The 24,184-nt window shown below is 41.5% G+C and overlaps 2 protein-coding genes across 2 annotated transcripts; one reads left to right on the top strand and one right to left on the bottom strand.

Moving 5' to 3' along the window:
- Positions 1 to 755: 755 nt before the first annotated feature.
- abhd17b (abhydrolase domain containing 17B, depalmitoylase) lies at positions 756 to 16,782 on the bottom strand. The gene is made up of 4 exons (XM_084551873.1): positions 16,189 to 16,782; positions 13,631 to 14,107; positions 3,632 to 3,811; positions 756 to 3,316 (listed from the first exon to the last, which is right to left on the bottom strand). Exons 2-4 carry the CDS (start codon positions 14,095 to 14,097, stop codon positions 3,097 to 3,099), a joined length of 867 nt encoding a protein of 288 aa, XP_084407999.1. The 5' UTR covers positions 14,098 to 14,107; positions 16,189 to 16,782; the 3' UTR covers positions 756 to 3,096.
- A 280-nt stretch (positions 16,783 to 17,062) lies between these two features.
- cUnh9orf85 (chromosome Un C9orf85 homolog) lies at positions 17,063 to 22,347 on the top strand. Its single transcript, XM_084550782.1, has 4 exons — positions 17,063 to 17,255; positions 17,593 to 17,699; positions 19,179 to 19,292; positions 20,064 to 22,347. The coding sequence occupies exons 1-4, from the start codon at positions 17,154 to 17,156 to the stop codon at positions 20,329 to 20,331; spliced, it is 591 nt and encodes a 196-aa protein (XP_084406908.1). The 5' UTR covers positions 17,063 to 17,153; the 3' UTR covers positions 20,332 to 22,347.
- The last annotated feature ends 1,837 nt before the right edge of the window (positions 22,348 to 24,184 follow it).

The following is a 24,184-nucleotide window of genomic DNA, read 5'->3' as shown; positions in this document are numbered from 1 at the left end:
CACCTTGCACAGAAATGATGGTCGTCAGCGTTGCTGGAGAAGGCGAGGTGAGCGATACGCCGAGGTCAACATGGTCCCCAGGGTTCGCTTTGGTGGAGGAGGTGCAACAGTCTGGGCAGGCATCACCAGTCAGCGCAAAACAGATTTGGTTATTGTAGATGGCTCAGTCACTGCACATTCTTACCTCAGAGACATCACAGAACCCATCATCATCCCCCAATTCCACCAGCACACCCCCAACTTTCTGTTCATGGATGATAATGCTCCACCACATCGTGCCAGAATTGTCACAGCTCGACTTCAGGAAGTCGGAGTGCCTCATATGGTATGGCCAGCAATGTCCCCTGACCTGAACCCCATAGAGCACGTCTGGGACCAGCTGAAGCAGAGACTGGATGATCGTACCCCACCCCCCACGTGACCTGGCAAAACTGCGTGTAGCACTTGTGGAAGAGCGGAACGCATTGCCTCAGAACAACATCATGAGGCTAGTGAGGAGCATGAGACGTCGCTGTCAAGCTGTCATTGCGGCAAATGGTGGAAACACCCGCTACTGACATTGTCAATTTTTGTTATTTGGGGCTATCCTTGTTATTGTCTAAATTTTTGGGGTAATAAATATTAAACTAATGAAAATGGTGTTTCTTCTCAATCATTATTAGTAATATCAAAGGGAACTTTTACTTATTTCATTAAAATTCAGACCAAATAGGAAAAGCACTAACAATATCCCTAACTTATTGTGAGTAGTGTATATAAAAAGGTTTCCTTCTAAAGTCAAAATCCCAGTCACAAAGATTGTTTCTCAAATACCATTTTATTTTCTCTATCCATGTTAGAATTACTATAATAATGTTAACACACAGAAGTTCCTTCTGTTCTGAAATAAGCTATACAAAATGAATCTAGTCAAATCAGAGATGACACTAGTCAAAGGTGACCAGGACAAAGGAAGTCTGTCAAGTCAGAATGATGGCCTAACGTGGCTGAATCGTTGTCACATCAAGAGTCAGAGGAGAAGGAATACAGTCAATAGATGATAAAAGCTTGTGAAAGAAAAGTATAAACATGTGCAGTACAAATATTATTTACAAAGTAAAAACGAAGAATGAGACAAATGAGTTGTGAAAAATAACAACAGTTGTTTATCCTGACGTAAATCTTGGTCAAAAATCCAACCATCTTTGCTTCCTCTCAACCTGTAACTAACCACACCTGAAGGTTTACAGTAGCACCCATTGGTTTATTGGTTAATTGTGACATTTTCTTTTTGTGAACACAGTCTAAAGAGTAGTACATGTATATATATTAAAAAGAAAATACCCATAAGGAAAAAAATAACTATTTATTGAGATTCCTTCTGTAGTTCTGTGTTTGTTGTACAGGCCAGAGACAGACAGAGAAAACAGCCATGCAGTAGCACTTTGACATTTGCGTTTCAGGGCAGTGACGACAGCTAATGGAGTCATCAGTGAGCTAATGCTTTGTTGTGCCTCACTCAGCATTAAAGGGCAAATTAAAATAGAGCAGTGGGTTCGGAAATGTCATGCAGACAGGAAGATAGAGCAAAGACATAAAACATTATGCCCACGATGAAGGCCTTTAATGCTGAGCTGCTCACACACTGACCCAGTACGGATGTTGAGAGTTACAAACAGAGTATGGAATCCATTTATTTTTAAACTAAAACATAGCTGTATAAATGCTTAAATGACTTATTTTAAAAACTAAATTTGCTGAGCTGAAAATGAATGGACACTGGCTGTGGTCATCAAGTTCATCGCTCATCCTGTTTGGCATTAGTGGTTTAATAACTGATCAGAGCGTTGACCATTTTTAGCATATAAACAAAAAAAAAAAGATACAAATAATAATAATCTGATCAAGGTACATCTGTTATAACTACTACTTACATTATTTAACTTGATATCTTCAGACCCACTTTGCGTCATAATCTTTAGTACATCTACGTAAATACTTCAGAAGGGGTCAGATGTTTTGTTGACAGAAGCGCCCAGCATTTAATCTTTCTGAAAACATCAAGTTCTGCAACTACAGCGGAGCGACACTGGTCTTACAACAACAATACTTCAAGTTCGAACCGTGGAAACGTTTTCAGAAGACGGCGTGAGGAAATAACTCACATTTTACTGGTCAACAATCTAGAGCCTGAGCCTTTTCGGTGCCTACACACACAAAGCTGCAAACCAAGCCCCATTCAGACTGTAACTTCAAACTGTACCACATTACAGAGAGGTGGAGACTTAACACAGCTAGCAGAGCTTTGGAGACGTTTGTAGATTTGTAAAAGTACACTTTTACAGTCTCTGTACTAAATATTTCTCTACTAAATGTTTGGCAACACTGGCACAGCTAGGTAATATGTCAGTTTGTCTTGTACAGTTCTTCATTGACAGATGATACGTGCAAATGTTATATAGAATATATAAAAAAATCTAACAATAAACAGTACTCAAAAAAAAAAAAAAAAAAAAAAAAAAAAAAAGGAATAATAATCATGGTGACAGCAGTGTGTAGGACCAAACCTGACCTCAGAGTCAGACAGCGTTCAACTGGTCCAGACTAGTTTATAGAAAGGCTGTTTGTCAAAACCTCAAAGTGCTCAAGAGCTGAACTTGAGGTCTCCAAAAAAGAACCGTGTCATTCTCAAAAAGGCAGCAAAAATGTGACACACGCATACAGTACATTCACACCGCACGTACACATGGTATGTTGTCTGTTGACATGTCCACGTCCTCTTTCATTCACACACAATGTGCAATTTTCAACATGATAAAAGAAATGTAAAAGAAACAAAACAAAAACAAAAGAAAATAAACAATGGGTACTTCTAAGTTCACAGCTGCAGCATGTGGAGTGGACGGTAAGGGCGGGCCCTGGGCAAACTGGAGCGCCAAGGGAGAGAGGTGCTCCACCGTGAGAAGTCAGCCACTATAAAGTCAGTACTACACAGACCGACACCACTTCTACCTGCGTTACTTCACACACAAAAAAAAGAAGGTAAGGTTGTGTCCATCATTCAGCCTTTCCTGGTTTCTTCTCTTCTTCCCTCTTCCGCCCTTATTTCCAGCTGCTCTACAAGTTGACCAGCTCATGTGCAACAAACTGTTTGAGCCTTTCCAGGTACTGTCCATAGAGCTCTACGTCGTTGTGTCCGGCCCCCTCCACCCAGAGCGGCTCCACGGGACGCTGGCAGCGTTCGTACAGTGCAAGGCCGTGGGAGAAGTCGATGACCTCATCCTCGGTGCCATGGATCACAAGTACTGGTGACGTCACCTTGGAAATCTTGTCAATGCTACGGAGTGAAAAACAAAGATAAGGGTTCATTTGCTTGACTTATAAAAACTACTACTAAACATTTTAACTTTAAATTTAGCAAGAAAAATGGAGCAGAGCGAGTTTTAAGACTGACCACCAGAGGGCGCCATTTGAAATCTTTTCATACACTCCTAAAACATGTGACACAGCTAGTCCACATTTGTGAGGCTTTATTTGCGTTTTCCCAGATGTGTACTCAAGTCATACATTGTATGCACTCTATGTACTACAGCTATGTACTTTTCAGTTTCTGATACATTCAGCCTTCTATCTGTCTCCACAGTCCACTCACTTTGGGAAAGCATCAAAGCAGTAGGTCTTCTTGGTGTCGGGGAAGGCCACTCTCATGCCAGAGGTGAGTGGGGAATGGAGGACGACTGCAGCGCTCTCGTAGCGAGAAGCCAGGTCCACAGAGGGCACGGTGCCAATGCTCTGTCCATACACGATCACGTTCTCCGGACGAATGCCATACCTATGAAAAGGACAGAATATAGGAAAAGGATATTGTTACTCCAAGCAGCTGGACATGTGTAAATAAATTTTGCATGGTCAACCAAACACTGGCAGGCCTCCAGTTAGGCCTTTAGCTAATTATGAAAAGCAGCTTTGCTGGCAAAATAGAAAATGTTTAATTTTGGAATCCACTAGTTAGCATTAAAGCTAATTTTCTTCAAGTGCTTTTTAAACTCACGCTGCCAATTAGTCTCCCATCGCTCTTTCCTTTCCCCTCCTCATGCTGCTCCATAGGCAAACACGCACCTGTGTATGCTAACTGAGACGTACTCATACTCTATTATCAGCAGACACGTCAAGACACAGTGACTCAGTGATTACAGGGCCCCCCTAAAACAGGCACTCAGAGATGTGACACAGCCGTAGTTCAGTGAGTCCGGCTTTCTGCTGCTTTCGGAGGCAGCTGAACAGCGACGAACACCACTGTAGTCCTGTGACTCACAGGGGAGGGGGAATAAGAGCAAGAGAAGCAGGAAATAGAGCAAAAGAGACACTGATACTGGTTTGAGGGTGAGGGTGAAACAGACCGAGAGAGAAAAAGAAGACATTCCACAGCTGATTATGGAGAACGTGACCCACTCTAGCAAGTAGTCAGCTGACGACCTGAAACCAACTGTGAGAACACTGCATCACTGTCTCTACTGCTGCACTGCTGGATAAAGCAGAGTTAACAGGCCCGACCAGTCTGACAAAATCTCCGCTCTACTCCATTATTAAAATTAGCAACTCTAACATTACAGGCTTAACATTAGAGCCTCTACCACTGGACCGTACCAGATCACCAAAGTCTGGCACCTTTAACGTGCTGCTGTGTATTTACAACCTTTGCTAAGAAACAACCTGCAACGTAGCCTCGTTGGCTAAAGACTTAAGTGCAGGCACTTCAGACGAAACATGAAACTGTACAAACATATACACAGTCTCGCTCCCAGACATTCATTATCAGGAATACAGAAACTGTTTACAGTTGGTGTGTCAGCCGGTCTTCACACGGTATAAACACGGGTGAAAATACTGGCAGAAGACGTTACCGCAGACTGATGGACACTACAGAACTTTTAACTAATGGCATAATGATGATATAATGTACACAATTCATACAATGAAAGTATACACCAATCAGGCATAATATTATGACTAATATTGTGTAGGTCTCCCTTGTACCTCCAAAACAGTTGTGACTCATCAGAGAATGGACATGGGCCTTCTGAGGGTGTCCTGTGTTGTCTGGCAACAGAGTGTTGTTAGTGGGGGCCTTTGGGTCCTATGGGTTGAGGGGAGGGGCCTCTGTGGATCAGGCTTGTTCCAGTGCATCTCACAGATACTTGATCAGTTTGGGGTTGTTCCTAAACCGTTTTTGCCACACGAATGCCAGGTCCAAAAGTTTCCCAGCAGAACATTGTGTTGTCACAAGATGGTCAATGTTATTTACTTCTACTGTCTGTGGTTCTAATGTTGTGGCTGATCAGTGTATATCTGTTACACAGTGCAATAACCATTTAAGGAAGCATGCTGAGGAGGAGAACCCACATCAAGGTTTTTCACAAATGCTACAAAAATGACTCTGCCCTTCTGGTTCAACCGCTTCTAAAAAACCGCCTCCCTATTTGCAAGTAAATGCCATCACGCTTCCATTACCCATCGTGTTTGGTGCCATTTAATGAATTTCATCTGAATAAAAAGATGTAAAAGCAGAAAAAGCTTGAAGAAAGGTTGTTTCTCAGAAACTTGATGGTGAGAATAAACTTTAGATTCTAACTTTTATGCGATTTGGTGTGAACTAATAGTAATATTTAGAAGGAAACTGACCCTTTGTAGCATAGCATTGTTCAGTAAAGCGAGTTTCTTTTAGCTCAGCTACAATAATATCGTGCTGTGAGCTTGAGTTCAAGGAACTTTCAGTGAAGTCAGACTCAATATGAGTGGCATCTATCTCTCAGATCTTCTGCTATTTGCCTTTCTTCCCAGATGAGAGAGTTGGAGGTGATGGCTCTTGATGGATAAAACTAAGAAAATATATTCAATATTAGCTTCTTCCAGGAGAGAAATGGAGGCTGTTCAGCATTCGGCATGTTAAATCGACGGCGAAACAAGTCAGTGAGAGAAATCTTGGCCGTTCAGCTTAGAGAACCAGCGCACAAGGAGAAAAATGATGAAGTTCAAAGGGCGCACAGAAGCCTTTTCTCATTTTACATCTTTCTCTTATTTGAACACTGAAATACACTTGTTCATCTCGAATGAATAAACTATAGACCGACTGATCATCATTATTCAGGAGAGGCCAGCTCTCAACCACAGTTTGTAGCTCTTCCTAAATTTTCTGGTTTCCTAAACAAGCCATTTCCTTTCACGCGGGGGAAGGACGTATGTGCCAGCTGGCTGCAGCTTTTGTGGTGTGTCCAGACATAGGCGACGTGAGGTGATGTCACAGTCAACCTTCTTTGCCTGTAGTTCTTTAACATTGTTGACTCCAGTATTTGCTGAGCAGTGCACTTTTAAGTCAACTGGCTGACACACATTTTTCAAACTTTAATTGTAGGTCATTGTTTGTTTACCATGAACATTTTTTAATCAGTACAGCCGTCAAATAAAACCTTATCTGCTGATATAGTTTATCTATGCTTATCTCCTTGTATTTACACATATCTGTGTTCTTTGCCATATCAGGCCACGAACACCAGGCCAATAAAAAAAACGTCACAACAATGTAAAGCTTCTACAATGTCAATAAGGAGGGTAACCTGAGACCTTTTCCCAGGGAAAAGACTGATGACCGTTATAAAGCAGAGCCGTCTACAAACTCTCAACACAGCGCGCTTTACTTATATCTTCACACTTCACATTAAAAATCAATGTCATTATATCAGGAGTAAGTGCTCAGGAGTGCTTCACTCGAGGACACACGCACATAAACACAATGAATAATTCAAGGTTTGAATCTGTGACCTTCCACTTACAGCAAGGTCACGTTAAACGTTCACCCGCCGTGCTACGCTGGCACCGTTAGATGGACTGCTGTGTCGAGGAAAGCAGAGAAATATCTCGGCACAGAGCTGCAGCTGCGTTTGTGTTAAAACGTCACCATGTCAGGCTCCGACCAACCCAGCTCCACATAAGATGCACCCCCCTCGGGCCAGTCAACACTAGTCTGCAATTTACTCCATTGCATTTCAGCTTGAATAGACCTCAACAGCCTTGCTCCGCCGTTACACCCCTCCCCCAGACCTTCATCAATTTAGTCTCCCGACACAAATCTGATCTATTATGCATCACATCCTCCTTCGTTCCCCTATTGTGTCCGACGCTCCCTCTCGACTGCCCACCTCTTGCTCCCTGAAGACCAAAAATACTCTCATACCATAGCAGTCGCTATGACTATTAAATATGCTCAGGGCTTCCTGAACATATGTACAGGCGTTTTTAACAGATTAGAGTGCCATCTGCACTACAGCGGGAGGATCCCTTACTAAAATGTTCAATGATCCGTTATTTTCCTTGGAACTAATCCACCGAATAGTTCCCTCATACCTACTACATGTTGAGATATGTACTCGGAAAATTAAATATCAGGATGTAAGGATGACTAAGCTTTAGTTGTTTTCTTTGGTGTTAAAGACGTGTTAAAGCGTAGTTTTAAGGATTTACCAGCCAAGCCACCGCTGAAAAGTCAAGAAACGTAAACATATTCAATAGGGTCGCCTGCCTGTATTTCCATGTTTGAGTGTTTCTCCCCCACTATTCTGTGTTAGAGAAGATGGATAGCATCTTGATTTGGATCATTAAGGCAATTGACCAGGAAGTGAGTTTTTCCCGTTTATTGGTCACAGTGTGGGAAGACCTCAGTCTGAAAGCTCATTGCAGATCGGTTGCTAGGCTACCACTCAATATTAGACTAGCAGGATTGACTGCTGGCCCGCCTCCACCTCTGAGGGAAAAAGAAAGCGATACAGTGCCATTTTGTATTGGAAAGCGCACACACACACACACACACGCACACACACATACAGGGTCAAAGAGAAGAAGTGGTCTGATGGCTTTCGTCAGCTTGACCGCTCTTTAGGCAATAAACTGTACTGTTTTTACTCAAGCTTGATTTCTTCTAAAGTGTTACAACTAATAGTAAACTTGGCACATTCTTCTACTATGTGCAATCCTTCGTATGATAATGGAGGCAGTGGGAGTGCGCAGTACTGCTGACTCACACAATCGCCACATCATCCGATCCACTCCCTGCTCAGGTGAAGGGAGTGCCTCACCCACAGTGGCTGAACAAAAGGACACAGTGTGCGCTAGTGTCCATGACTGCGTTTAAACCGTCAGCAGAGTGACAGGTGGCTGCTCTCGGTCATATGACTGGAGTAAAAGTGAAAGCAGCCTACACAAGCCTGTTAATACTAGCAAGAGGAATTTGCAGGAGACAGGATGCCACAGAAAAGCTGAATAAAAGCAGAAAAACTCAGGATGTGGTGCGCTCAAAATGCCAAATAAAGACACCGACAACAAGCTGAGTGAGTGAGAGTGATACGAGCGCCGCTTTCTTCTCCAGGCTGAGTATCTGATCCAACATGAGAGACATGCACGAGGGATGTAGGCAGCCGACTAATGTGAGGCCATGGAGAGAGGCCTTTTGATGTGATAAACACGATCTAGTTGATTCATGTTCAGCGGGGTCAAAAGGCCGAGTTGTACTCTCTTTCAATCACATAGGCAGTCAATTATGAATCTGGCACAGCCCTCAAACAATCAGACACAAACACAGTCTAAAGGATAAACTATAGAAGATACTAGAGGTGTTATTCACGCAAAGCTTTTAAAATTCTACATTAAAAAAAAAGTCATCTGCATACAAAAGTGGACACACGAGAGGTCCAAATCATTCGCTCACAAGATTTCCTCAATGTTTTTGTTAGGAAATCCTTAAGTTAATCTTAAGTTAATAATGAACTCGTAATGTTGTACCACCTGATTGCTTAGAAGACATAATCGTTTTATTCTCTCAGAGTGAGGAAATGTCAGAGTTGCAGTGAAGGACTGAAAGAAGAAGCGTTTTTATCAAGTTCATATAACCCAGAGAATTTGCAGACATTGGCAAAGTATCTCCAATTCGTGTTCTTACACTTCCTCTGGTAGGAATATTAACTGGAAACACAGCAGCGCTATCAAAGAATGACGCCTGACGTGGCAATAAAGCAGGAAGACAGCTTTGCCAGTGTTCGAGGTATGCCAACCACAAATTTTACATTGATGCTTGTTATTTGTTTAAGCCAAAAAGGTCATGCAAAAATTTTCTTGGGAAGTAAATCTATGGTCTAATTATTATTATTTTTTGGTTTTGTTTTGAATAAATAGAGTACATTATCTAAAATCAATACTGTTCCTTTTGTGACAAAATTGTCGTCACCCATGAAGCTCTACATTATTCAGACACTTGTCAAATGGAAAGGGGATCTTCAAAATAAATATTTTGACAAATTTACGTTTATACTCTTTACTTTTAAAAACCTATGGACACACCAAAGTGACATCAAAGAACTAGACTGCGACGTCACCCCACGTCGCCTACATCTGGATCAAAAAAAGACTACGGCCTATGGTCAGCTGGCACATACATCCTTGGGCGGCATGAAAGGACATAGTTCTTCCTGGAAAGCAGAAGAACTACCATTAGCTGGGAGGCTAGGAATCTAGAAAGAACTACAGACGATCTTACAGAGCCCGCCTCTACTGAATCATGCTGCTCAGTCAATCTACAGGTTTATTCATTCGAAATGATCTTGTTGTTCGACAATACAAACAAGACAAGCCAATTGTGTGCCCTTTAAAGTTTATTGTTTTGTCAACTTTTGTCAGACAAACAATTGGGGAGATCTCTCACTGACTCATTCCGCCACCAATTCAACATGCTGACACACCAACAGGCTCGATGCATCACAGCCATAACACTAGATATTAACACGTGATCCATGATCCGAGCAGAATCCGTGATCCATAGGTTATCTGGTTTAGAGAATCCACGTTAATGCGCAGCATTATCAAGAATATGATAAGATACGCCAGGCGACATTTGGGAGTTGTCACACCGTCACTGGTTCTCAGCCAGGTACTGCAATCTGTACAGCATGACCACAAACAAACAATTAACAAGAGGCCCAAAGTCACAATTAGAAATGTCAGCCAACTAACTTTGCCTCTTCTTCCTCACTCAAGAAAGCCTTGCTAGAGCTACTGGTAGTAGCAATAACGTTAAATTATTATTCGTTAAATTTCCATTCTGCAATGGAAAATAAAAAAATAGAACAAACAAGCCATCCAAGAGCGTTACTTCCTGTAACCTAGGATACAACATGTTTGTTGACAAGTCACCCGGTCCCTCCTCACTGACTGCCATATTGAGATCGGATTTAATTGCACACCTGAGATAACAAGCATGCATTTTATTACCTGGTGTAAATGTAAAAACCAGATAACATGTCCAGGTGGAGGTGAATAACGGGGGTAAATGGGGCATTAGACTTTCAGCTTGACTTTTGAGATTAGCATAACGTGCTAAAATCAAGCCTTGTTCAGGCTTTATTACTAATGTTCATGTGAAGGAACAGCTTAACTGGTTCCCGTGATGTCATGTCATTTATGTATTTACAGTAACACAGTCAAGACAATGTTTAGTTGTCTACATCGCCTTCACCACATCTTGTTCCCCTCTAGCAGAAAAAAAAAAAACTGACATCTGACCACGAAATGCTGTATGCTAATCTCATGAGCCGTTTTTACACTGGCGTGTAATGTACAGAGACCATTTATTACCAAGTGTGCAAATCTGTAGGTCACCAAGACGGGGTAATTACAATTGCGTGAACGCAGAAAGAAAGAACAAGCATTCAGTCATCTAACTGTGCTACGGGACTAGCAACCATGGGACTATAAAGCATGAGACACACCGTGGAGTAAACATGCAAGTTGAGGCTTCTTGAATAACAGATTATTTCCTTGTTCCTGAAAGTGAATCAGCTTGTATTTTGCTGAGTTCGTGGACATATTATTACAGTTACTGGTAAAAACAAATCGGTGACCTGCATGTGTACAACACAGACGGTAGGTCACAACATGCAAATTTTCATCTTAACCTTATAACAGAGCTTACATGAAAAGAATAGGCCACAGAAAGGATTTGCATTTATCGTCACGTTTGCCGTTGCCACTACAGTACCACAAGTCATTTTCATTTTTTTGCTCACATGAAAGAAAATTTCAAGGCAAATTTCTGAAGTGGTCACGACTATGTGTCGGAGCAGGAGATTCCTAAAAGCTGGAAAAAAAAAAACAACACAAAAACAAGGAGGACAAAAGCAGCCTTGTTTCTTTTGTGCGGTAAAAAGAACCAAAGAAAGATCATACCGACATTGTTACAGTAGCTTTCTTAATCAGAAGCACAAGTTTCAAAAGGTTTCAAAACGATCCCACACACAGACCACCAGAATAGCAGGTTCTTCTTCACAGCGGCGTGTGAAGAACATTTACGATCAAGCTTCCTGTTTAACTTGCCAGCTTCCTTGTGTCATGCTTCTTATTTACAGAAGCCCAGTCGTTTTATTCTGCGAAAGTGCTGAGAGAGATTCACAGCTGAAGTCAGCGGCTCATAAAAGATAACATTTAGTTTAAAAAGTGGCTCTAACAGTTATTCATGAGCACTGAAATCTCTGCGGGGCCAACCCTTTAACTTGAGGACAGACACCCACATCAGCAGGGACGCAGGAGGTTTTTCTCTTTGAGCCGATGTACTTTGTTGTGGCTCTTGCCTTCCAGTTCCCATCTGCTCCCTTAATAATTTGTTTGTCCTCCAGCAGGAAGTATACAAGTACAAGCAGGCCTACTGGACGAACTTTTACCCCCCCCCCCCCCCCCCCCAAATATGATGGATGAATTATTTACACACACAAACTTGAGTTTCTATTTTTTAGCCTCATACTCTATTCTAATCGTAACCTTTAACCTAAAACCAAGCCTTAAAAATGTTAAACCCTCAAAAGGTTGAGGTTGGGGACAACATTAGTATTTAATTCGAATTTACCCACACAACTTAGTAAAAGCAAGAGCATACACACACACGCCCACTAACATTGTACACCACTCCTCCTCCATATCCTGTTCTTCCAGAACAGGTGTCTGCGAATGTGGGCTTTATTGTTTATGCACCAAGCGCATTTATCTTGCTACTGTGTGTACACACACAGGGATGCAACCATGCATTATTTTCCTTTTTAATTAATCTGAGGGAGGAGTTGCCAATTAATTGTCTGTCCATTGGAAAACTGGTTACTCAATAAGTTATTTGTTGAGTAATCAGCATGGGAGTGAAACACAGACGCTCTCCTCACAAACCATCTCCAACAGACGTGTAGCCTGGCATCTATGGCGTTACAAAGGACAAAGGGAGGAGATGACGAGAGGGTTGAAGACAATAAGCAGACGGCCTTAACATGGATGGAAGGAAGTGGGGGACGTGAGGTTAGATAAATTTACTAATAGACCCTGCGTACATGTAGAAAAGGCCTTATTGTTGTGAAGGAGACTGAAGCCGAGCACAGACCATATAGAACAGATACAGCTCTGTACGGTCTACAACGATTCTGACCATCAGTAGACATCATTCATTTTATGTTTGGTACACCACAGAGAGAACATATTAAAAGAGGAGATGCTGTGAAACTTTTAAAGGAATTTGTTTGCTTATATTTGTTAGTATAAGAATTAAACCATTGTAATAGAAACCATTGTAAAACCACAACCAGTCCCTCCTGTTACTGTTACTTATCGTCATCAGCGTCATCATCGAGAGGAGTTAAGTATTTTTTTTAAAATCATATACCGCTTTCCAATCAATAGAGGCTTAATAAACAAATACAATAATAAATAAGTCTATTCATAGCCTGCAGAGCAAAAAGAAGAAGCAGCAGAGCTCCTGCTCACACCTACATAAGACAGACCTAATCATACAAATCACGCTCTTTATTATCGCCCACAGGAACATCTTGTCATCCCGACCAAACCATTCCTCGTCATCTCCACCCATGGTTTTATCAAAATTCAGTAATCACCCGTCCACCCAGCTCCTTCAGTGCTATTCTTGATCAGTCTTTGTGATGCCCCGCATATCGCCGATTTCCCATTTTGATCTACACCATCTTCTGCTTTTATCACACCGATGCCTACTCCACTTAACACAATCTGCATATTTGACATTCACAGCATAACAAAGCCAAGACATTTTGACACCGTTGTCATTGACGGTATCGTTTCTCACCCGCAACAAAGAGACTGTAAGCCAAAACATGCGGAGGCAGTTGCTATTAATATGGCCATTTCCTCACTGTTTACACAGCCGACAGTTTAATTTACGACTTGCAATATGTAGAGGAAAAATTGCAAGGAGTATTGAGGCTAGAGTTAGTATCCTGCACTGCACGGCGAGGGTTTAATTATTTTTTGCCTACATATTCATATCACTTTGTCACTTCCCCTTGAGATCTGGTTTGTGACACAGTTTACTGCAGCCTTTTCATCTGTTCCGCTACATGTTGATTCACTACCTAGTGGCTCATTAGGGTGAACTCGTATGTTTCACAGTATATATGCTGTATCTTTCACAGTTTCAACTTTAAACAGACCAATTACAGGATCTACACCCTATTCAAATATCACTGTATTGATCGATTCTAACTGATTACTTTATCCTTCCTCTCATACACTCCCTCCATCCATTATCGTCATCTCTCCTTACCGTGATCGCAGCGCATGCCAGGCAGCATCTACATCAGCATACAGGTTCTTCTCCGAGGGTTTCCCCGAACTGGCCCCGTAACCCGAGTAGTCGTACGAGAAAACATTGCAGTTGATCCGTGAGCCCAGGCCGATGTAGAAGCTGCTCATCTGGCCCAGGTCCACCGCGTTCCCGTGGGAAAATAGTAGAGTGTACCGGGCGTTGGGTGAGCAGCGGACGAACATGCAGGCGATGCGGTTCCCTCTCGTGGTGCGTGTCATGAAACACTCGATGGCGTCCTTCTCGCGGGCCGAGTACTGCCAGTCAGAGCGCTCAGAGAGATGCAGCGTCCATCGGCTGCCACTCTCGTCACACATGAGGCTGTAGGTCGGCTCTGGGGGCAGGAAGGCCAGCTTAGAGGCGATCTTGCTGGGGCATGGTGGACAGCAGAACAGGCAACATAGCTCACTGAGGGACAAGTGGTTCATCCTCAAAACGCTGCAACCAAGAGGATGAGAACAGTTAAAACAGAGCCATACATTTCAGCAGCAAATTAAATGTAAGAATTGACAGATAGTTATTTATCAAAGAAAAGCATCTGTGTTCTTACAGCAAATTTATGCAACAGAGCCCCTGGCTGACGTTCTCTCTCTATAAACAGCTGACTTTAAGTGGGAAAGAAGGAGGTAAAGCCAGGCTGCTGTCACTTTTAAAAAGAAAACTGACCCTGGTTGAGTAGTTGTTCTCTGTCTGCCTTGAGGCTCCACAATCACTCAGCATCGACCTAAAAGGCTTTCCCGTTTCACCTTGCACCTGGACCCTGCCTAAGGCTACCTCTCGGATAGTTCAGGTGCTTTTAAGGGCCAGCAGCCAGCAGTAGAGATGTCAGCAAGGCTTATTGTAGTGACACATAAGCTGGTCGGTGAAAATGCCTCATTTTTGAAGTCATTCTCAAATCTGTCACTCCTTATAACAGCACATGCCTTTTGAACAGGAAGAAATAACTCAAATGCGAGTTTACGACAACGTGTTGTGAACTGTATTTCCAATAAAACACGTGCTATTTCAATGTTGCAATTACATTCTCGTATCACAACTGCACATAAGGAAACATTACTTTATTTCTTTTTATACACTCCAAACGCTACAGCTCAAGCCCTGGCACGGATTCTTGGTGAGATCAAGGTCTGGATGTCACTCCTAGGCATTACCATAGTTTCTCACATACTTTCTCCAAAAGCCACAGTTCTCTGTCCTTGTAAACAACCTTTTTTTATCAGGATACACTGGCATGATGGCAACTTTAATTTCAGCCTATGCCAATCCACTACTCACTATTCATCAAAGTCTGGACAAAAATCACTGGATAGGAAGCTGGGCGGCTCAAGTAAAGGAGAGATGTGTCATGGGAAAGATCAAACAGACATCGAACTATGATCTGCAACTAAGGTCGACTGTGACATCACATGTGTCTGGGCCAAAATTAGCACTTGAACACGCTACAAAGACGCAGTCAATAGCATATACATCCCGCACATGCGTGAATGGAAAGGACTCTTCCTTAGATCATTGCAGACGCTCTTATCTTAAAATATTTGTGTATTTAAATGTTTAGATTAGATAAAGATGCAAATTGTGAAAAGTCTTCTGTGCGTTGTTTGAACTTTGTCTTTGCCAATCGGAGAGATCTCTCTCACCAACTCAATCTGCCACCGATTCCACTTGCTGAATCAGGGGTCCGACACGCGCCAACTAATCGTCTGGCTTAAGACAATACTAAAATTGTCTTAGGATGCTGTTGAGAAGGACAGTAGCCAGAACAAGAGTGAAACCTGTCAGCAACCTGTCTTCATGTCATCCGTGTGAAGATGAAAAAAAAAAAAGCACAAGCACAAAATGCAATTAAGCAATGCGAGTGTTTCGAAAGGTGACAGCAACACTGGAAACTTCAAAACCACAAACTTGATTACATGCCTGCAGCCATTGTTACTTGCAGAAAAGAAAAAAGAAAAAACAGGACTCATGTACGAACACTTATGCACCTAGGCAACAAATGCCTTTCAGCCGTGTCATCCACAAAACTGCAGACTTGCCACTTGCTTCTTGGTTGCAACCCTTGACGGTACTCTTCTTGAACACTTCTTTTCTAAGCTACATTTAGCAGATTTAAAGCCGGTTTCAGTCGTTTGCATTTGTCTATACTTTACTCTGAGGCAATCTTGCAGTGGATTAGGTGGGATTTTAACTCCACTTGTGTTCCACTTATTTTTAAAACGATCATTACCAGAGTGATTCAGGGTGAACACATTTTCAAAACCACTTGTAATTAATGAATGCTACTTCTGTGAGAGGTAGTGACATGCCAGAGGAGCATGTTAGCCCATTTGATTGCCATTTTCCCCATAATAGTTCACAGTCCCCCAGGCATAGAGGCACAATAGAGCTCTGTAGCTATTTACTGTAAAGATGGTGGTGAAATGCTGGTTTGTGTGGATTTATGCCAAGGGATGTGGTCAAATCCCCAACAAAACACGTGCATTTCTTAATAAATCTAAGTAGACAAATGATCCCAACGTTACCTGTAAGGCGGCGCTTGTTTTGTTTTTCTGATTTCGAGGTGACAGTAGTGGACCAAGTCGCCCTAGTCCGGTGTTGTCTTCTCACCGAGCCAACTAACTTATCTTCTTCTTGACACCAGGAGGTGGACGAGGTTATCCTTGGCCGAGATTATCCTCTGCTCCGTGTCTTGTTTGTCACAGCAAGTGTGTATATCCTCCCAGGCACCACAGCTTTGAGTTTCTATTAGCTAGCAGCTTCGTCCTCCGGGTCCAGGCAGCCTCTTCAACTGTCGTTTCCCTTTTTTCTTTTTTTTTTTTAGTCCCCTCGGTTTTCTCAGCATATGGTCCTGAATGATAACGAGATCGACTCTTTCAAAACATTCAAGCCCATACAGCTCAACTGCGACATTTGTAGATGCGACAAGGGTCTCAAATTAGCTAAGGTCTTGTTCGTAGTAGTGATTCGCTTAACAGTTCACAGCAGTGTCACTTGCCTCCGAAACATCCCCGCTTTCGTTCACTTTGCTTGTTATCTGGGCTTGTTAAGGAAGGAGAGGCGTTGATTGACAGCTTTGTGAACCAATGGCGAAGAGGTTCATGAAACGAGTCCACCAATGGCGCAAGGCGTGGTTGGTTGTGGGCGGTCCCTGACGACGGTGCGGAGTGGCGGGCTGAGGTTTTGATTGACGTCTAATACAACCAATCAAAGATTACTATGGAAAGGCACAATCCTATCGTACTTGTGAATTAAAGGAGAACCATATAGTTTTGACCATTTTAAAACTATAATTTTATTCTAAAACACGCTTCATTCATTCTTGACAGATTTTAACCACCTTTAAGAAAAGTGAATGGCTCGTGTTTTGACCTCAGTGACGTTTCTCGACGTGCTCCTACAACTTCCGGGTTAACGCTCTTACCGTCCGTGGCATGCTTCCTGGGTTTGTATATCCACACAACGTGTGTGGCTAAAACAGCTAAATAAAATGAGTTCTCAGAAAGGTAATGCATCTCGATCGAGACCCCAGAAGCATAAAAACACCGTTGCCTTCAAAAACGACAAATACGGAGCGACTGCACAAGTGAAGGTGTGTTTAGTTACATATATAGCTGAGCCGACACCAACTAAAGGCACTTAAAAGTTGTTGGTTGTTTGTATATTCTTATAAAGTCAGTATGTGTTTCTGTGTAGAAAAACTGTTATAGTTAACAAGTAAAGGGAAGGAATTGTATAAATGTTGCGATGTATAAAATTGTGTATGGAAATATAAAAAAAGGACGCATTTAACTACTTTTGCGTTTGTATTTCTTGCAATTCTTGTTGCCTTTATATTCTTTTATTTCGTGAAAGCCATGTCATTACCTCGTCATTAAAACATTATAACATTTCTTCCATGCCTGTGCTTATGTCATCTTAATTTGTAGAAGGCAAATTCAAAGGTCCACGATGGCCTCTGTCAACACTGTAAAGGTGTACTTGAGTGGAAAGTCAAGTACAATAAATACAAGTCTCTAACACAGCCCAAAAAATGGTGAGTACACTTGGGCTCTGCCGACCATTATTATCATAATTATAGTTTTATATTTTTCATTCGTCATGTCACGTAACATCATCAGCTGTATGTTGTATTTGTTTCATCATCAGATTCTACGTGTACGCTTTAGTCAGATGTATGTATCTATGACAGACACAGTACACTGCCTGGTCAAAAAAAAAGTCGCCACCAAAAAAAAGGTCACACACTCTAATATTTCATTGGACCGCCTTTAGCTTTTTTTACAGCACACATTCGCTGTTGCATTGTTTCCATAAGCTTCTGCAGTGTCACCAGATTTATTTCCGTCCAGTGCTGCATTCATTTTTTACCAAGATCTTGTACTGATGATGGGAGAGTCTGACCACTGCACAAAGCCTTCTCCCGCACATCCCAAAGATTCTCAATGGGGTTAAGGTCTGGACTCTGTGGTGGCCAATCCATGTGTGAAAATGATGTCTCATGCTCCCTGAACCACTCTTTCACAATCTGAGCCCCATGAATCCCGGCATTGTCATCTTGGAATATGCTCGTGCCATCACCCATTGGTGGAATAACCTGGTCATTCAGTATATTCAGGTAGTCAGCTGACCTCATTCATTGGTCACATAATGTTGCTGAACCTAGACCTGAGCAACTGCAGCAACCCCAGATCATAGCACTGCCCCCACAGGCTTGTACAGTAGACTCTAGGCATGATGGGTGCATCACTTCATCTGCCTGTCTTCTTACCCTGATGCGATGGTTCTCCACTATCCTTCCAGTTTTTAATAATGAGTTGGACAGTTCTTAACCCAATTTTAGTAGTGTCTTCAATCTCCTTAGATATTTTCTCTGCTTGATGCATGCCAATGATTTGACCCTTCTCAAACAGACTAACATCTTTTCCACGACCACGGGATGTGTCTTTAGACATGGTTGTTTAAGAAATGAGAAGCTACTCATTGCATCAGTTGGGTTTAAGTAACTTGTCGCCAGCTGAAAGATAATCACCCATGCTCGTACCTATTTGCTTAGTTAAATCCAGGTGGCGACTTTTTTTTTTTGGTCAGCAGTGTATGTATCTACGACAGTTTATCTCGTTCCTCCTGCTGTTCTCTGTTCTCTTTTCTGTCTCTACCCGGCCTGGCCTTAGGCAGATGTGTCCCCCATATGAACTGGGTTCTGCTCAAGGTTTCTTCCTGTTAAAAGGGAGTTTTTCCTTGCCACCGCTTGCTCTGGAGGTTTCAAGCCGGGTTTCAGGCCGCATGTTGTAAAGCCTCTTGAGACAATTTGTATTGTCATTGACACTATATAAATAAAATTTAATTGAATCGTTTATATTTAGTTTTTATGTTTTTAGTTCGGGTGTTTCGCTTATTTAATTTTGTATTGGTTTTAGGCATCGCTGTCCCACTGTCCCATTATCAATAAGCATGCACCTCTTCGTCCTTGTTGTTGACAAATTTGACCAAATGGGCTTTTTGTTTTTTACAGTGTCAAGTGTTCTCAGAAGACAGTGAAAGATGCGTATCACATCATCTGTAAGCCCTGTGCCCTTCAGCTAGAGCTTTGCTGCAAGTGTGGGAAGAAAGAGGACATAGTTATTCCGTGAGTAGAGTACTCGTGTTCTGTCCGTTCGTATGTTTGTAATATTTTATCAAACAAATGCTAAATACCAAAACCTGTTTTAGTGGAATGCATTTGTTTTTACTAGTCTACCTAAAGAACTGACAAGTGAGTGTGATCTTCAGATTTATCATCCCTCACGTTGACATGCCACAAACTTCTACTGCAAGTCTGCCATCTTGTGGACTATACGATGTATTACAATGGATTCTTGGAAATTACTCAATGGCCGGGTTTTCAATGAAATAATACTGTTTAGAGATTTAACCTTAACTGTTTACACTAAATTAAATAATCTGATGAGGTGTGTGTTTACACGATGCAAAACATCAACTAAAAGTACTTTTTTTGACTTGAGCAAAGGGGTTCTGCCAACCGTGTAGCATTTAATCTGCCTGAAATATTAAATAAGGTAGAAATAGAACTTATTTTTTCCAAACTTCATTGAATTCTTCTAATAGAAAGAACCCTTTTTTCCACGGTGCAGCCCATATTGATCGTACATCTTCTTGGACACTCTCAACCATCGAGGCGTTATTTATTTTCATATTTCGTTTATTACTGACATACTAGGCTCCTGTGTTAATGTAGCAACTGACTGCATTTTAGCTCCAGTCTGTACGTATTGTTTTTTTTCTTCATGTAAATTATGGCACTCAAAACAAACCCCGGTGATTTATTTATTTATTTTTTTGCATTTAAATGTTAAAATGTTATAAATATATATATTTTTTATTGCCTCCTACTGTGCAGAGTAAACTCACATCTAGACAATAAAGCAGAAGAGGAAGAAGAAGAAGAAGAAGAAGAAGAAGGACAGAGAAAAAAAGGCCGTAGACGGGGGAAGAAAGACGCGGGTGACTTGGACAGTGACGATGATTATGACGACGACAGTGATGATGACTTTAATGGCCTTGAAGACAAAGAAGATGAAGACTCGGACAATGACTCGAGACTGAAAAGGACACAGAAAAAATCTGCTGCTCTCCCAGATGTGTCCTTAGTTAATATTAAAGATTAAAGACGGTGAGAGTTGGACGAAGGCTCCAAGATGATTTGTGATTCTTTGTACTTTTTTAAATTTTTTTATTTGAGTTGTTCGAGTTGTCTTTACCTGAATAACTGTATATCTATTAAACAATGCCATGAATGACTTGGGGAGAAAAAAATGATTTAGTCTATCATGAACTTCCATGTTTCACAAATACAACAGCAATAAATCAGTTTTAGAAAAGTATTGATTTAACATAATGGTCCTAATGGAACCTGTAGTTTGTGGTGGTGAACTGTATTTAATTTACTGAGATATGTTTGTACTGTTTTATCAATTTATGTTGAGTGTTGGCTGAATATTAGAAATGCATCTCAGTATTTAAAGAAAAAAAAACGTTTATGGTGCTTGGTGACATTTTCAAACATTTGATATGTGTTGGAATACTAAATTCATCAGCAGATATAACAAAATATTTAAAAGCTCTTCCTCACACTAACTTTAGAGACATTTAAAACATCTTCCTAAACACATTTTGTCTCGGTGTACAGTAGCTATAACTGCGTAATATTTTAGAAAGGTTTCTGCACATCATTTGTCACACATAGTTCACCGCTGTACAGATGGTTATCAGAAATCTTAAGGCAAACCGTTCTGCGTTAAATATTGTTCCTGTTTTTCTTAAATACCTCTCCTAACTGACCTAAAGTCACCCAGACGTAATGCCGTAGTCCCATGCCAGTGTCTTCAAAAATAAATGTGCTGTCATTTATCATGCGGGGTTGATGCATTTCTAAGAATGTGGCAACACATTGCGAAAAACGAGTGGATTGGTCGATGAGCTCATAAGGTCACTTTTTATATAGTGTCCGTTTGACATCCTCACATGTTCTTATAAACTCGTGACTGAAAGCTAAATGTCCTTACCTTACTTTGACGGTCGAGTCTTTTCCGAGCTTTTCCAGTCTAATACAACATGGCTGCAAAATCACAAGAGTTGTAATGTTGGAGGTGTTTCTAATTTTTCGTATACCCTGATTAATGTACTGATAAATGATCATATATTACACACTAGTGTTTGCCCATTGTTTTGCAATATTACCATATTGCAAAATCAGATACCACATATTGCTTGTCTAGATGCTTCTTGTCTGCAGTAATGCAGTGTCAAATTGATCTTGTACTATTAATTGCTGGGTCTGTGAGTTGGTTGTACATGCATATCCATCTGGAACAATATTATCTCCGTATGTAAATAAGTGTTTTCCGTTTCCAGCTGTGATTCATGTTAAGTACACAAAAACGAATCAAAGGAACAATGGTTGAAATACCGATAAGTTTGATTTATATTTGTGAAGGTAACTCCATTCTTTAATTATTAACCGTTATTCTGTAACTTGCCCCCTCGTTCTGCTGTTACCATTTTCATTTTACATTTTTGCTCCATTGCTTCCAAGTTAGACATATTAAACCCAGTATCTAAATTATCATGATATTTTTTTTTCCCTTTTCCCCATTAGTGCCCTGTAATTACTAATTACCATGCCATTAAGATGCTTGTTGTCAGCTTCTCGCCCACAACCTAAACCAAACTTTAATGAACTACGATGAAAAAGAGGAACAGGTCACCCAGAGTGTTGCCCTCATGCATATATAGACACAGATGTGCTGCTGTTAGTTATGAGGGACTGTACAGAATGTCCTGTTTTCAGTGAATCTATATTTATGTATATAGTTCTCCCTATGTCATTTTAAGGGTTGTATAAGGCTGCCTAGGAATGTAAAGCACGTCAGCATAATAACAGGGTTCACTCTTAAAACCTGATGGTCTCTGAGTCATGGGATTTTTAAACCATGTATCGGATTGATAAGAGTCATTAACAGAGGTTTTTCTTTGGTTATAACACACCAATCAGGCATAACATTATGACCACTGGCAGGCAAAGTGAATAACATTGATCATCTTGTGACAATACAATGTTCTGCTGGGAAACTTTTGGACCTGGCATTTGTGTGGATGTTACTTAGACATGTACCAGCAGGCACCTAGACCAGACCAGACACCAATGACACACAAAAACGGTTTAAGAACGCCAATTTCCCACTGAATGAATGAATGAATGAATGGTTGATTGATTGATTGATTGATTGATTGATTGATTGTTTGTGTGACAGCCTCCAGGGCTTGCCTTAGTTTGTTGGTCCATATACTGTTGTGTGTCAACTCTCTGAACAAAACTATCTCATTGCTACTCCAGACCGCAGGAAAAGAAACCAGCTTTGCCACATAAATTTGTTAAAACCATATTATGTGCGTGATTCATCTAAAGAGAAGTCTGACTGTGCAGGTTCCTCTTGAGTAGAGGTAGGGGAGAACGTGGCAGTGCCTGATGATGCACGCAGTTTCTCCAGATTTTTATTTCTCCAGAATTTAGATGTGGTGTTGGCTCATTTGACAGTTGAACAGCGTACTGAGTTGGCAAAATGAATTAAGAACTATCCATCCTTATTTGGGGACACGCCTTCCAAAACTAATTTGATTGAACATAATATCTATGTGGGCGATGCAAAACCAATTCGCCAGAGGTTCTATAGAGTGTCTGAAGAAAAGCGAAAGATCATTGATGGGGAAGTTAAATACATGCTGGATAACCACATTGCTGTACACTCTTCTTCCAGCCGGTCTTCTCCATGTTTGCTCGTTGAAAAATCTGATAAGTCACCACGGTGTTGTACAGATTTTCAAAAAGTAAATGCTGTGACAAAGCCAATTCCTATCATTGCCTCGTGTGGAAGACTGTATTGACCAAGCAAGTTCGATCTGTTAAAAGGGTACTGGCAGGTGTCGTTAACCCAAAGAGCTCAAGAAATATCTGCTTTCATAACACCATCCGGTCTGTTTTCATATACAGTCATGGGGTTTGGCTTGCGTAATGCTCCAGCTACATTTCAACGACTACTGAACATGGTTGTTAATGGACTTGAATGTTGTGCTGTATATTTAGATGATGTGGTGATATACAGTCATACCTGGGAGGATCATCTGAGTCATATTGGTGCTTTGTTTGAACGACTAGCAGATGGAAATTTGACTGTAAATTTGGCGAAATGTGAATTTGCAAAAGCTACTGTCACCTATCTTGGTAAGGTTGTAGGTCAGGGTCATGTGCGGCCCTGTTCTTGCCAAGGTATCGACTATTGATGATTTTCCTGTTCCCACTACCAAAAAGGAACTCATGAGGTTTCTGGGGTTGGTCGGTTATTATCGCTGCTTTTGCCAGAATTTTTCAACTATAGTGGCTCCTCTAACAGACTTGTTGAAGTTGAAGTCAAAGTTCATTTGGTCAGTCTCATGTCAACAAGCTTTTTGCAGTGTTAAAGCTTTGTTGTGCTCTGCTCCTGTCCTGTTAGCTCCCCGCTTGGATAAGCCTTTCAAGCTGCATGTGGATGCAAGTCATATTGGAGCAGGAGCTCCTTCAAGCTGACCAACAAGGTGTTGAACATCCTGTTAGCCTCTTTTCTAAGAAGTTCAGTTCTTATCAGCTGAATTATTCGGTGGTAGAGAAAGAAGCACTGGCATTAATCCTGGCCTTACAGCATTTTCATGTCTATCTTAACTCTGGAATGCCAATTGTAGTATACTGACCATGACGGCCTCCAGGGCTTGCCTTAGGTTGTGGGTTGGGAGGCTGTTATTCTGTGTTGCAGGAGCCTGGGAGGTGGAGCTACAGTCTCATCACAGATGCAGCGCACCTGAGGAAGCTGCAGTGGGAGGCCATAAAGCAGGCCTGGGCTCACTTCTCTCTCTCTCTCACCTGACTGCTCTCTTGTGTGTATTTGGGGTTGCATTCTCATACACTGCTCCATTCACTCACACTCTCCA

Source organism: Chelon labrosus (genome assembly GCF_963514085.1).
Source record: "Chelon labrosus genome assembly, chromosome: 9".
Lineage (NCBI taxonomy): Eukaryota > Metazoa > Chordata > Actinopteri > Mugiliformes > Mugilidae > Chelon > Chelon labrosus.
This window is presented reverse-complemented; position numbering and strand designations above follow the sequence as displayed.

What these genes read in the sequence shown, in the direction of transcription:
- abhd17b (XM_084551873.1), bottom strand. Translation starts at nt 14,097, where the DNA reads ATGAACCACTTGTCCCTCAGTGAGCTATGTTGCCTGTTCTGCTGTCCA. An exon ending in TGGCATGCGCTGCGATCACG is followed by an intron (nt 3,812 to 13,630) that starts GTAAGGAGAGAT and finishes TCCTTTTCATAG; the next exon opens with GTATGGCATTCGTCCGGAGA. An exon ending in TGCTTTGATGCTTTCCCAAA is followed by an intron (nt 3,317 to 3,631) that starts GTGAGTGGACTG and finishes TTCACTCCGTAG; the next exon opens with CATTGACAAGATTTCCAAGG.
- cUnh9orf85 (XM_084550782.1), top strand. Translation starts at nt 17,154, where the DNA reads ATGAGTTCTCAGAAAGGTAATGCATCTCGATCGAGACCCCAGAAGCAT. An exon ending in CTAACACAGCCCAAAAAATG is followed by an intron (nt 17,700 to 19,178) that starts GTGAGTACACTT and finishes TGTTTTTTACAG; the next exon opens with TGTCAAGTGTTCTCAGAAGA. An exon ending in AAAGAGGACATAGTTATTCC is followed by an intron (nt 19,293 to 20,063) that starts GTGAGTAGAGTA and finishes CCTACTGTGCAG; the next exon opens with AGTAAACTCACATCTAGACA.